A 13004-nucleotide genomic window follows, 5' to 3' on the forward strand; every position below is an offset into this window, starting at 1 on the left:
TTCAGCCAGTCCCTTCCCCTGTGTACAGTATTTATGGTACAGTGGTTTGACTGCATGATGTGAATGCTTGTACAATTATATCATTTTTAATACATCACAAAAGTCATCCTGCAGTGCAATGCCTCATTCGAGACACATATTTTTTCATCAGCTGGCATGGATGACTCTCCGAAAACCTTATACCATGCCTAACCTCATCATCCATTTGCAGAACAGCTAAATAGCTAAATCCTGTAAAAAAAACACAGCTGGTCAGCCCATCCATCGTACGACAGTAAACAGCCATTGACCTTAACCGGCCCTAACATCACCTTCCTGTTTGGACCATTTGATTAGCAGCCACTTGGCCTTGAGATGGCTACAGCTGCCGGGCAGATAGGAGAATGATGTGGTTCCCATGTAGCTGGTCACGGGGCACTTCTCAATATCAGCAAGTGTGGTAGAGCGTGGTTTTCCTGAATTTTAATTTAATTTAATTTGACCTTTATTTAACCAGGCAAGTCAGTTAAGAACATATTCTTATTTTCAATGACGGCCTGGGAACAGTGGGTTAACTGCCTGTTCAGGGGCAGAACGACAGATTGTCAGCTCGGGGGTTTGAACTCGCAACCTTCCGGTTACTAGTCCAACGCTCTAACCACTAGGCTACGCTGCCACCCCTTGATGAGATATTAATTAAATATGACTCCTTCCTCTCTCTCCTTGGCCCATTCCCACTGGGGTCTGAGATGTGTTTACCTTACTTTGTGCCGAGTCATTGTACTGCCGATGACGCTGCTCTGATCTCTCTGGTACACTTACAGCAGGAAGATGGTGAGGAAGCATTTTAGAGCAGCCGCCAGACCATAGAAGGGCTGCAGAGAGGAGAGAGAGAGAGAGGGAGAGAGAGCAAGTTAGAGGGAGAAAGGGAGAGAGAGAGAATCAATCAATCAAATAAACATTTGATTTAATTAGCACTTTTGAAGAAAAAAAAACATTTGTCACAAAGTTCTTCCCAGTAACCCAGTCTGCTCCAAAGACAAGGCAGGTTGTTGCAGAGGAAAGTTGGAGAGGGCTTGGAAGTCAGTCAGGTCACTGTTTCTTTATGATTAAGGTCTATGGCATGGACGACACTTTCCTATGAGGATCCGCTGTAGTTTCTCATGACATAGGTAGGTGTCTGCTGATTTAAACGTGGGATGGCATTGTTGATTAAAATCATTGGACACTGTGCAGAACACACGTATTTTCTGCGTCAGAGCTAGCCATCATACACAATTTGACTCAATACTGGAATGTACAAGGTGCTAAAACATTCAACTATCAATTACTGGATATAGAGAGACTCCTAAAAAAAGCGTGGTTTCCCTCTGCAGTGAATCATTTAAACTAATATGCTCATTATTAAAGAGTCTCCTCTGGCAGTGGTCTACTATTGATTGATGTGGTAAATTTCAGTGGACACAACAACAACAGCTACAAAAAAATGATAAGTGGGCTGGGTGTCAAAAGGGCTTTGAAATCAAAAGCTGAACTTTGGCAGAAGCTCCAACGTTGCAGTCTGGGTATTAAATCAAATCGTTGTTGCATTTGAAATATTCAGAATCAATTTAGTGTTTGTTGTTGTTGTCACTGAACTTCTGAACGCTCACTCACAAAGAAATGACAACCCCTCGGATCAAGCCGTGACTTTGATAAAGGGAGTAAGTCACACTGTGCCTCTTGCATCATACTAATACTATGATCTTGAAACGTTTCAAACCACTGACTTGCTATGAAGCTCAAATGCAATAGACATTGAAACTCTTTGAATGTTTAATAGTTACATTCTAATGCCTCTGTTATCAACCCAACAAGCAATTGATATTTGTATTATGCCTGAAATGAATTAGTCTGCTTATCGGGACAATGATGTCTTTTACTAAGGGAATCAATGGGAGTCAGCATCTGTGAATGTACTGTGTTTTTCCCTGGAAGGATGAGCAAGGAACTGCTCACTAAATTCGAATTAGCATATACACTTTCCAATATTTAGGCTTTAGTTAATTCATTGTTTTAATTCATTAAGAAAGTTTCCAATCCAGTCACCCTGGAAAGTTTCCAATATGAGGCAACGTCTTTTCATATAGCCTACTAGAAGAGGTGTTTCCCCAATACAAATAAAACATGTAAATGTTTATAATAACAATCAGGAATTTGCATCATTATTAGTTATTACACAGCACTAAGCAAGGGCATTAAGTTTGAGAGTTAGAGCTTTGACTCATTCAATCCCGGAATGATCATTGAAAGTAGTGGTGAAGTGTACTCTTGTGTGACAGGTTTTCTGGCACTACACGCTTAGAAAAAAAGGTGCTATCTAGAATCAAAAAGGGTTCTGTGGCTGTCCCCATAGGAGAACCCTTTGAATAACCCTTTTGGTTCCAGGTAGAACCATTTTGGTTCCAGGTAGAACCCTTTTGGGTTCCATGTATAACCCTTTTCACAGAGGGTTTGACATGGAACCCCAAAAGAGTTGTACCTGGAACCAAAAAAAAGGTTATCCTATGGGGACAGCTGCAGAAGACTTTTGGAAGCCTTTTTGTCTAAGAGTGTCTGGGATAGGGAGCATTGAGACAGTAAACAAGTATGTTACAATTGTGGAGGGCATCATTTTGCAAAGGTAATTGAATTTATATTTGCCATAAAGAGATGGTCTGACTCTGGATAGGCTAAAACACATCGGTGTCCCAAGAATATACATAACAGAAAGTATTACTTCTGTCTGAGATCAAAATAATTATTAAGCCTATACAAGATATATGATTCCAAATTAATATAAATATTTTCTGTGTTTTTTCTGTGGTGTGTGTGTGTGTGTTTTCAAGGAAGTAGGGCTTCCCTGGAAATCAGTAGCCCATAAAACACCTACCTGGAGTCTCTCTTATCTCTCAGCACTGGATTTGTCTGAACTGAAAATTCAATGCTGCCACATCCTTGAAATATTAAATATTAATATTCCACAAGTCAAAGAAATTATGAGGGATGCTATTAAATACCACAAATTAATTGACCAATGAGATAACCAGGGGATCTCAGGAATGGATGCATTTTGCAGCTCCCAGCATGCATTGTGGGATACAAAGGAGACTGGTGGATTCTGAAGCGCGAGCTGGTGAGGATTGTGACACGAGCGCAAGGGGAGCATCATCCAAACACTTTGTGTTACCAGATACCCAGGTAAACCATTACAGAAAAATTGATTCGGCACGTAATTCAATGTGGTGCCTCTGTGCATGTAATTTTTAATTCTCGGTCCACCGCTCTCAGCTGAAATGGATCATTCACCATACTAACGAAACGGTTTCTTCGAGTACGTTCGCGTATTTCAGCCGCTGGTTATATTTATTTGCGCAGGCTAATTAGCGCGTTGCAGTCAGGGCTGTTTGCTTGCGACAGTACACGGGGTACCGGGTAGTCGGTAACGGTGTGCGGCAATAATTTGTTCATTAATATCTTGTGATTTATTGATTGGTTTGGGTTGAAAAGGGAATTCCAGCATGCAGCTAGGACATTGTTACACGCACCTGCGTTCCTAATTGGGCTTATGAATAAGATTTTCTTTGTATTTAGTGAATCCCAACCCTCTGCATCAACATATTTGGCATGTTTTATACAATTATGTATAGCAAAATGATATGAAATACCAAAATAATGCTATTTTATACCGAGCGAGTGAACGCACTTGTTGAAAATGTCACGGTTCCTGTTTTCTTTTTCATTCCAAGTTGATAGGAAACTAGACTGTTCATCATGCAGTTTGTCTATTAAGCTACTGAAGGCTGTATGAGTATGCTTATATTTTATCTATAGAATCCTATCCATGTCTATAGATGTAACTCAACGTTGTGCATGTGCTGTCAGCCTGTGACTGAGTAGATAGCTAGTGAGCTGTAGCCTGGATCCTCTCTGGCAGTGTTTCCCCTTGATTCTTTAGTCCGTCTGAGAATCCAAAATGTTCAATTGAATTTATTGGCTATGTACCACAGACAAAATCGGTGAGTCTTTCTTTAGACTCTGATCTGGGATTCTTGACAATCTCAACAGGAAGCCATAATCTGGTGAATAAACACCATTCAACATTGAATAGCTTCTCCTTGAGGTAGCTGGGAGTGTTCTGAGTGTTCAGTCTAATGAAGAGCTGATCTGGATATTTGCCCAATTTAGCTGTTTTTGCAGGAAATATAGAAATGCTGATGGCTAGTCCATGTTGCAAATGAAAGTACAATAAGACAACCCTTTTGTGTACTTGCCTGCTGATGGGCCATCTGCAGTAAGTGGCGATCTGAGGTTGACACCTGTTATGTCTTTCTGTGGCTGTGAGGTGATGATGATGCCATGCCTCTGACCCTCTTGAGCCACTGCATGCAGGGAAAGGCACAGTCCAGCCCATCCCAGCCCCAAACATGCTGTGTAAACCCCTCCATGGATAAGACAAAGACATTGAGCAGGGAATATTAAGCTTTTAATGAAGTCATCCATGTCTATGTATTTTATACACACACACACACACACACACACACACACACACACACACACACACACACACACACACACACAACAAATGCATCGCAGTCCATGAAAAACAAATGGAAAATCCTTTAGTTAAGGAGAGAACTGTTGATGTGCATTTAGGTATATTTATGTATCCTCTTCTGCCTCCTAACTGTAGGACTCGTCGCTTATGATGAAGTGGTGAGGGATTGGTTAAGTGGTTTGTGCCTATGGTTGTGTAGCCCTGGCACTGTAGTGGCAGGCTGATAGGCCATCTAAGGTCACCACCCTCTGTGTTCTCTAGGTGGCTGAGAGGTGATGATACAATGAGGGGATTTGATTAATGCCCCGGGCCTACCCTGGGTGAATCGGGTTAGCGTCGTTTGCATTAATTTTGGAAGCGGGCTGCTTCCCGGGCATGAGCCAGGTTCCCAGTTTTGACTGATGGCGAAGTGATGTAGGTTAAGCACGTGTAGTAATTGAGAAATGTGGATCTACCTCAAAGCACAAGAGGATTTCTGAAATTGTTTCTGTGGTTAGAAACATAAGAGAATACATTATTTTGTTAAAAGATTATTTGAACTCTGACAAATTAAGCTAATTGATTGTACCAAAATTGGCTATTTACATTTATAGGATTCATATAATATTCAATAAATATAATGCCCAACATCCGATTTGGTGATCTTTTTAGTAATGATTTAAGATGTGAGAATACAAATAAAAATCCACCCACAGACTTCCCAAATCTTACACCAAAGGCAAGTTCTCTGTGTTTAACAAGTAGTATGACTCTGTGGCTTGGAGTATTGTTTATTCATACTACGTAATGTATTCTCACTGAATTTGGTGATTGGGTTTTCCCCCCTTCAGAGAAATTAGCCATTAAAGTCATTTGCATTTCCCCCTATAAATTACTGTGAAGGTACTAGGTTTCGCCAACTAGATACGGCTGTTACTGCTACGCCCTTTCATCAATTTAGCTAGTTCTCTTGAGTTTATTAAATGGATCAAACTTTTTTTAAATGCAAATTTGGGTTGAAAACCAATGGCTTTTGCGCATGATGAAAATAGTGTGGTCATCCTCAAGTCAAGCCAGTCCTCCATTAAACCAATTCAGTTTGTCCTCTTAGCAACCTATTGCTTTAACCCAACTGTTCCCTAATAGTCCAGCAAATGGCAGCTGTCTAAGAGGGCTGTCCTAATGGTGCAATTCTCATATGAAGACTTTTCCTACAAGCCCAAAAATGTGATGGAAAATGGGCAAGTGACTTCAATGTTTCGACAATCTTAATAAATTAATACAATTATAAACCATTACATACCAGTCACATGTTTATCAATGAAATTATTAGGACATATCTATGTTTGATTAGTGACATTTATTATTAAACCCAAATCAATACCATTGCAAAACACTATACATATAAAATCTGTGTAGTGGCGAATGCAGACATGGAATCATTTAAAATGAATACAGAATTCAACAATTTAAAAAACATGTATTGACCTTAGAAATGTATTCATTTGACCAAGTTAATCATAAGACATGAACAACATGCATCAGTGATTTCAGATTTTCATGCAACTTTCTGAAATGGCACAGGAATGCACTTGTGTGTTTGCGGTGCACACGTATGTCTGCCCTTAGTGTAGCATTGATGCTAAATGATTGATAACTTTATTCTGGTAGAGATGGAAAGGCTTTCCCAAAAACTTTAAAAAAAAATGAAATGTTAACTGCAAAGTAGCTTATGCCTACCTGGCAGAATGATATCATGATTGTTTGCATTAATTCAGTGGCGATTTGTTTTGCGTATTCTGCAATCAGATGAGCTCTACAAAAACATTGCTAACCAAACAACTGTCTATTGCTGGTGCAGACTTGCATTAAAGGGTAACTACACCCAAAAAGAAATTGGATGTTGGATATTATATTTAATGAATATTATATGAATCCTAGAAATTGAAATGGCCAATTTTGGGTGCAATCAATTTGAGTTCAAATTGCCTTTAAACAAAATTAATGTTGCAGGAATTCGTGTCTTATCTGTTTCTAACTACAGAAACCATTCAGAACAATCTGCAATAATGGGTGTTACGACTCTTATCTGTGTTTCCACATGTAAAATTGGTAGCTTTAGATAAAGCGTTTTAATTTTATTTGTATTTTTATCAGCCTTCCCAATGAGATGTATGCTTCTGAATGATGCATCATGCTGCCACGTTGACAATATGACCGAGCGGTGTAGATTAGTGTTCAATTTGTGAAGGGCGCTCCTCCCTCACTGCTTTTGCATGTTGACGTCATGGGCCATATTCCGGTGCACTAAATCACACTCCCTCAATGCTTCTCAGTGGTAGTGACCCTCATGTCTTGTAGAGCTTGTGCCTCATTGCTGCCAAGCCAAGGCTGCATACAGAGAAAGGCCCAGCCCGGCCCAAACATGCTGTGTGATAAGACCTTCAGAAATTGAGCAGGGAATCTTGAGCTGTTACTGACTTTATCCATTACCATCAAGGACGAAAGCATCTATCATAGTCAAAACGTGCACGCTTACGGACAGCAGGTTATTACAATATTGGACCGTTGGCTTTCATACTTTTCAAATTCTCAGCACTACTCAAGCAATTTCTCCAACTGTCAGCACATTCAAGTTGAGTACATGGTGCTGCGTTATTTAGGAGGTTGTTATGATGGTTTCAGGCATGCAGTTACTGTAGGTCACAATGGGAAACTTGACTATCTCATGTCAGCATCTGTGGACTAGGGATGTGACGAATGTAAACATTTTCTAACTGCCTTTTCTTCCCCCTTTTTAAACGTTAAGAAATTAATAAAATTCCACTTGAATTCACAATGAAGCTGTGCTGCCTGCAACGGTTTGGGTCCCTTTCAGATGGTTAAGCATTGCACCCGTACTTCCATTACTGTACCTCAATTCCACCTCTCTTCTAATTTAACTTCTCAAAGTACTGCCATACAGGATTTAGCTTCCATCGCTTGACTTTCTCTGCATGTCTTTTGTCGAAATAAACATTGTTTTTCAGTAAGGAATTTTTGCTTCACATTAACGATTCCAATTTCCTTCAAACGTTTAAATGTTCACACCCCTACTGTGTGGACTATGATTTATGTTTAAGACTGCGTTCACACAGGCAGCCCAAGAAGTATCTTTTCCACTAATTGGATTTGGCCAATCTGATCACCACTTTTGACAATAATATCAGAATTGGGCTACATGTGTAAGTGCAGTCTTAACGCCAGTTACATTTTAAACACATAGGAAACCCAGTCCATTTAATACATTTGTTCATTCAAATGTCTGTATCAAAACAAAAGTACAGTGCATTTGGAAAGTATTCCGACCCCTTGACTTCAACATTTTGTTACATTGACAGCCTTATTCTAAAATGGATTAAAATGTTCTTGGTGGTTCCAAACTTCTTCCATTTTAAGAATGATGGAGGCCACTGTGTTCTGGTGAACCTCCAAAGCTGCATAAATGTTTTGGTCCCCTTCCACAGATCTGTGCCTCGACACAATCCTGTCTCGGAGCTCTACGGACAATTCCTTTAACCACATGGCTTGGTTGTTGCGCTGACATGCACTGTCAACTGTGGGACCTTTATATAGACAGGTGTGTGTGCCTTTCCAAATCATGTCCAATCAATAGAATTTACCAAGTTGTAGAAACATCTCAAGGATGATCAATTGAAACAGGATGCACCTGAGCTCAATTTCGAGTCTCTGAACAAAGGGTCTGAATACTTATGTAAATAAGGTATTTTCTTAGTTATAAATTTGCAAAAAATTCTAGGATCCTATTTTTGCTTTGTCATTATGGGGTATTGTGTGTAGACTGAGGAAATTTTTATTTATTTAATACATTTTAGAATAAGGCTGTAATGTAACAAAATGTGGAAAAGGTCAAGGGGTCTGAATACTTTCCGGAATGCACTTTATCCTCTGTTTCCTTATTTTCATGATGACTAATAATAAGGTGGTAAAGGTATTCGGTGAAGATGGCACTAGTGAGAATAAAACAGCTGACTCTTCGTTGGTAACCCTATAGCATGCCATGTGGTTGACGTATCGTGATGACTCTCAAATACTGTATGTCATCACACTCTTCTGATCCCGTGCCAAGTTCCTTTTAGACTAGTCATAAAAAATGAACTGGTTGCTAAGTGACTGCTGTGCCAGTTATCTCACTAAGTACTAGGGGACCAGGAACGTGTGCTACGTACGGGTCGGGTAAGAGTGTGCGCATGTGTAATTTTAAAGTTGGATGAGCTATTAATATAAAGCTGAATTGTTAGAGGGAGGCCCAACCCCCATTGTATCGTTATGCTCTTGCTTTTTAGATTGCTTTTAGATGTGCTCCTGTTAATTCGTTATTAATGGTATTTTTCACATATTGTTACAGGCAATGCAATTCCCATACAACTGTTATCCTCCACAGTGCTTAGGGTCTTTCAAGTCCCAGTCAGCTGTACTCCTACCCACCATCGTGATTTCCCCTCATTTAAGTAATGACCCAATATATAACGCTCCATATCCCTGATCTCCGACACATTGACCGCCATAAATAATACAAGTTCTGTAATGCCGCGAACATGCTAGATGCACGGAAGGGAAGACGCTCAAGCTCCCTCTGCTCACTGCATGTGCTTTGAATATGGAAAATATGCTCTACCATCCACTTGGAAGCAAGATGGACTTTTCTAGGTTCATATCCCCATCCCTTCACATACGAATTCTGCCAGAACACCTCAGGACTATTTCTGTGAGTCACCTTTACCTTGTGTGGAGGGTATGAGGGCACCATTCCTCTTCAGCAGTGCTACACATCATTCTTCTATGATACTCACTCAAAAGGTCAGAGCTTCTAATCCACCCCAGGGTACCCCTTTCACCCATGGCCTGTGGTCCTCTTGGTCTGCCCATCGCCTGACCCTGATGCCATCAACCCTATTATCGTCACCATGCATCAACACAGACCCCCCACAGTCTTTAACATTGCTTTATCCTGCTGTATCCATTAATTAGAGAGGAGAGACTACCGTAACTGCCTTCCCTAGCGCAATGCAAACCATTGCTGCCTGCCTTGGTGCGGTACCAGGCTAGGCTCTACCTGTCATTTACAGAGAAGGCTAAGAGAGGTGATCAGTTGGGGCCCTGGGGGGGTTTATAAGCCTCACTTCTGCAAGGGCTTGTTGAAACGGTCTGTCTTTAAAGAGAGAAAGGGTTGCCCCCTAAGGCTTTAACAACATCAGATACTGTATGTGCAGAGGGATGAGAGGAAAGTTGCTTTAAGGCTGGTGAGAAAGTGGGGGAATGCACCAGTAGTGGTGTAAAGAAGGGGATTGATGGATCTCTGAGGATGGGCTCTAATGGTTTCAGCACCACCGAGAGTGGACAGCTCCCAGAGTAATCTCTGTCACCTTTCAATGCCCCTATCTGCTTCCGTATGAATTGTATTCAATCTTTTCCTTTATGTCCCTGAAAAGCCAATGGCATTAATGCCGAGCTAAACATGTTCTTTGACACGGTTTGAAAAATGAACAAACATATGTCCTTTGAGGGGCATGTTCTATGCAGTATTCTGCTATAGCAACATATTCTACATGTCGTGTGCAGGCAAGTTGCCATTGAACATTTCATATGTAATTGTTTGTAATGTATTTTATGCCCCTGGGTGTGTTATGCAGTCTGGTAGGCTGTCTGTGGTCTGAGCTAGTGCCTTTTAGAAAATTGATGTTTTGATTTCCCACAGTGCCTTGTTTTACTCCCACACAATCCAATTCTGTATCCATCAGTGTCTGAGTCCGCAAACCCACCCCATAACACGCCTTATCTCCCCCATACAGCCCCCTTCTTTGACTATAGATGAATATATATTCATGAGGCGCTTACTCAGTGTCATAACGCAAGCTCTCACTCTAATCAGCACGCCTCTACATCGTCCTCTTAGTAATTGTAGCCGATCTGAGTGACGTTCTTTTGGATCAAGCCCAGTATCTCACGACCTCCACTCTGTATGCAACTCAGATTGTTAGCACTTTGATGGTTGGAATCAAAAATGCATTAAGGCCACTACAGTCTCCTCAAAAAGGTTTGAATTGTGCATCCTCCCCTCCCTACATCCTTCATGACATGAGGCTACTCCCTATCCTAGTACTGTACCAACTGTTTAATATGCAGATAGTCGATGGTTAGATTTAAAATGCATGAGGTGATTGGGGGACTCTAAGTAGGCTTGTATAAAGGCCCTCAAGTCCATCCCACCTAGAATCCCCCCTTTAACATGAGCCTATTGGTAGTATCTCTGTTCAATATGCAAAGCCATTGAACAAAGCCCCCCCACCACCTAAGGCAATAGCTCATGTATGTGTCTGAGGCCGTCACTGTGGTTCCAACAGGGTCCTGCTTTAGTTCTTCATCAATGATTGGTCGCTGGCTGGCTGTGTTTTATAGAACAGTGTGTTCCTTTGAGAGCTTAGCTGACATGAGTGACCCTGCCTTCTGCTCCATACTCCTGTTCCAAATGCATTTTATATGGGAAATGTTACAGGAGAATATAGAATTTGTGTGTTGTGCCAGAGGGAAAACAAATTATTGTTCATTATTATATATTTGTCACAATAATATCTCTCTTCCTTCCTCTGTCTCTCTCTCTTGGATCCCACTGTCTACCCTTGTCCAGCTGGCCTCAACGACCGACCCACCAGTTACCATGAACTACCTACGCAGGCGTCTGTCCGACAGCAGCTTTGTGGCCAACCTCCCCAACGGCTACATGATGGACCTGCAGAGTGGGCCTCGCCCCACCCCGCCCTCTTCCACCTCCAATCCCGCCTCCCCAGCCACAGAGAGGCGAACGCCCCCCAGCCTGCCACCACAGGTCCCGGCCTCGGGCTCGTCCCCGGCCCCGACCCCGACCCCCGGGGGTTTCCTGAGCTCCTTCTCCAGTGTGGTGAAGACCGCCCAGTTGGCACAGAACGCTGCAGCAGCAGCCAAGGCTTCAGCGGCGGCGGCAGAAGCTGCCAAACCTGTCATACGGAAGCCCAAGATTCTATTGGTCATCGACGACCTGCACACAGACTGGTATGTTTCTCTCCCATAGAAGTGACCACTAAATCAGTATATTACACAAGCCTAGGCTCTATTGCAAGTGTTATTTGATATCACAACTTATTTGAATTGGCATTAAAAGCACTATGCTTAAAGTGTTTCACATACCCTCTGCCCACTTGGACAGCACATGGAATTTGCCATCAAATAGCTAGTCTATTCTTGTATGCAGCATTAGTCATATTAATAAAATGAAACCAGTTCAGAAAGGGAACGGCTGATATGGCACCAGTTAGATGCTAGTAACGATCATGCATTGCATTGGTGGTCTATTTAACCCCCTAGAGTCGATGTCTGTCAAATTAGCCTAATAAAAACATCCCCATAAAGTGTAAGCTAGAGATATCTGTTTTGATGCGTCTAAATTGGAGGTTGACCGATTTAATCGGAATGGCCGATTTTAATTGGGGCAGATTTCAAGTTTTAATAAAATTCAGTAATCAGTATTTTTGGACAAAATTATTTTTTATTTTACACCTTTATTTAATCTTTATTTAAATAGGCAAGTCAGTTAAGAACACATTCTTATTTTCAATTACTGCCTAGGAACGGTGGGTTAACTGCCTCGTTCAGGGGCAGAAGGACAGATTTTCACCTTGTCAGCTCGGGGGATCCAATCTTGCAACCTTACAGTTAACTAATCCAACGCTATAACCACCTGCCTCTCGTTGCACTCCACAAGGAGAATGCCTGTTATGCGAATGCAGTAAGCCAAGGTATGTTGCTAGCTAACATTAAACTTATCTTATAAAAAACAATAAATCAATCATAATCACTAGTTAACTACACATGGTTGATGATATTACTAGTTTATCTAGCGTGTCCTGCGTATACTCAGTCAGATTCTATGCAACAAGTATCTGACTAAGCGGTGGTAGGCAGCAGCAGGCTTGTAAGCATTCATTCAAACAGCACTTTTGTGCGTTTTGCCAGCAGATCTTCATTGTGCGTCAAGCATTGCCCTGTTTATGACTTCAAGGCTATCAACTCCCGAGATGATGCTGGTGTAACCGATGTGAAATGGCTAGCTAGTTAGCAGGATGTGCGCTAATAGTGTTTCAAACGTCACTCGCTCTGAGACTTGGAGTGGTTGTTCCCCTTGCTCTGCATGGGTAACGCTGCTTCGAGGGTGGCTGTTGTCGTTGTGGTCCTGGTTCGAGCCCAGGGAGGAGCGAGGAGAGGGATGGAGCTAATGTGTTACACTGGCAATACTAAAGCGCCTATAAGAACATCAATAGTCAAAGGTTAATGAAACACAAATGTAGTGAATCTGTTGTTTAATGCGTTTGTATTGGCTAATAGCAGTAAGACCCCAAAATATTTTGGGGGGGATACTTCAAGGGATCTTAAAATT

The 13004-nt window shown here is 41.5% G+C and overlaps 1 protein-coding gene across 2 annotated transcripts in view; it reads left to right on the top strand.

Annotated features, from left to right (window-relative positions):
* Positions 1–3058: 3058 nt before the first annotated feature.
* Positions 3059–13004, top strand: part of LOC118392300 (synapsin-3-like) — a 112771-nt gene continuing 102825 nt past the window's right edge. Inside the window, exons 1-2 of one of the 2 annotated variants that reach the window (XM_052460107.1) lie at positions 3059–3198; positions 11223–11623. In XM_052460107.1, coding sequence (XP_052316067.1) covers positions 3064–3198; positions 11223–11623 — 536 coding nt within the window. In that variant the 5' untranslated portion in view covers positions 3059–3063. Of the gene's footprint in view, positions 3199–8045; positions 8154–11222; positions 11624–13004 lie in introns of those variants that run through there. The other variant, XM_052460108.1, reaches the window with a different exon arrangement.

This window comes from Oncorhynchus keta, chromosome 13, assembly GCF_023373465.1.
Source record: "Oncorhynchus keta strain PuntledgeMale-10-30-2019 chromosome 13, Oket_V2, whole genome shotgun sequence".
NCBI classification, from domain to species: domain Eukaryota; kingdom Metazoa; phylum Chordata; class Actinopteri; order Salmoniformes; family Salmonidae; genus Oncorhynchus; species Oncorhynchus keta.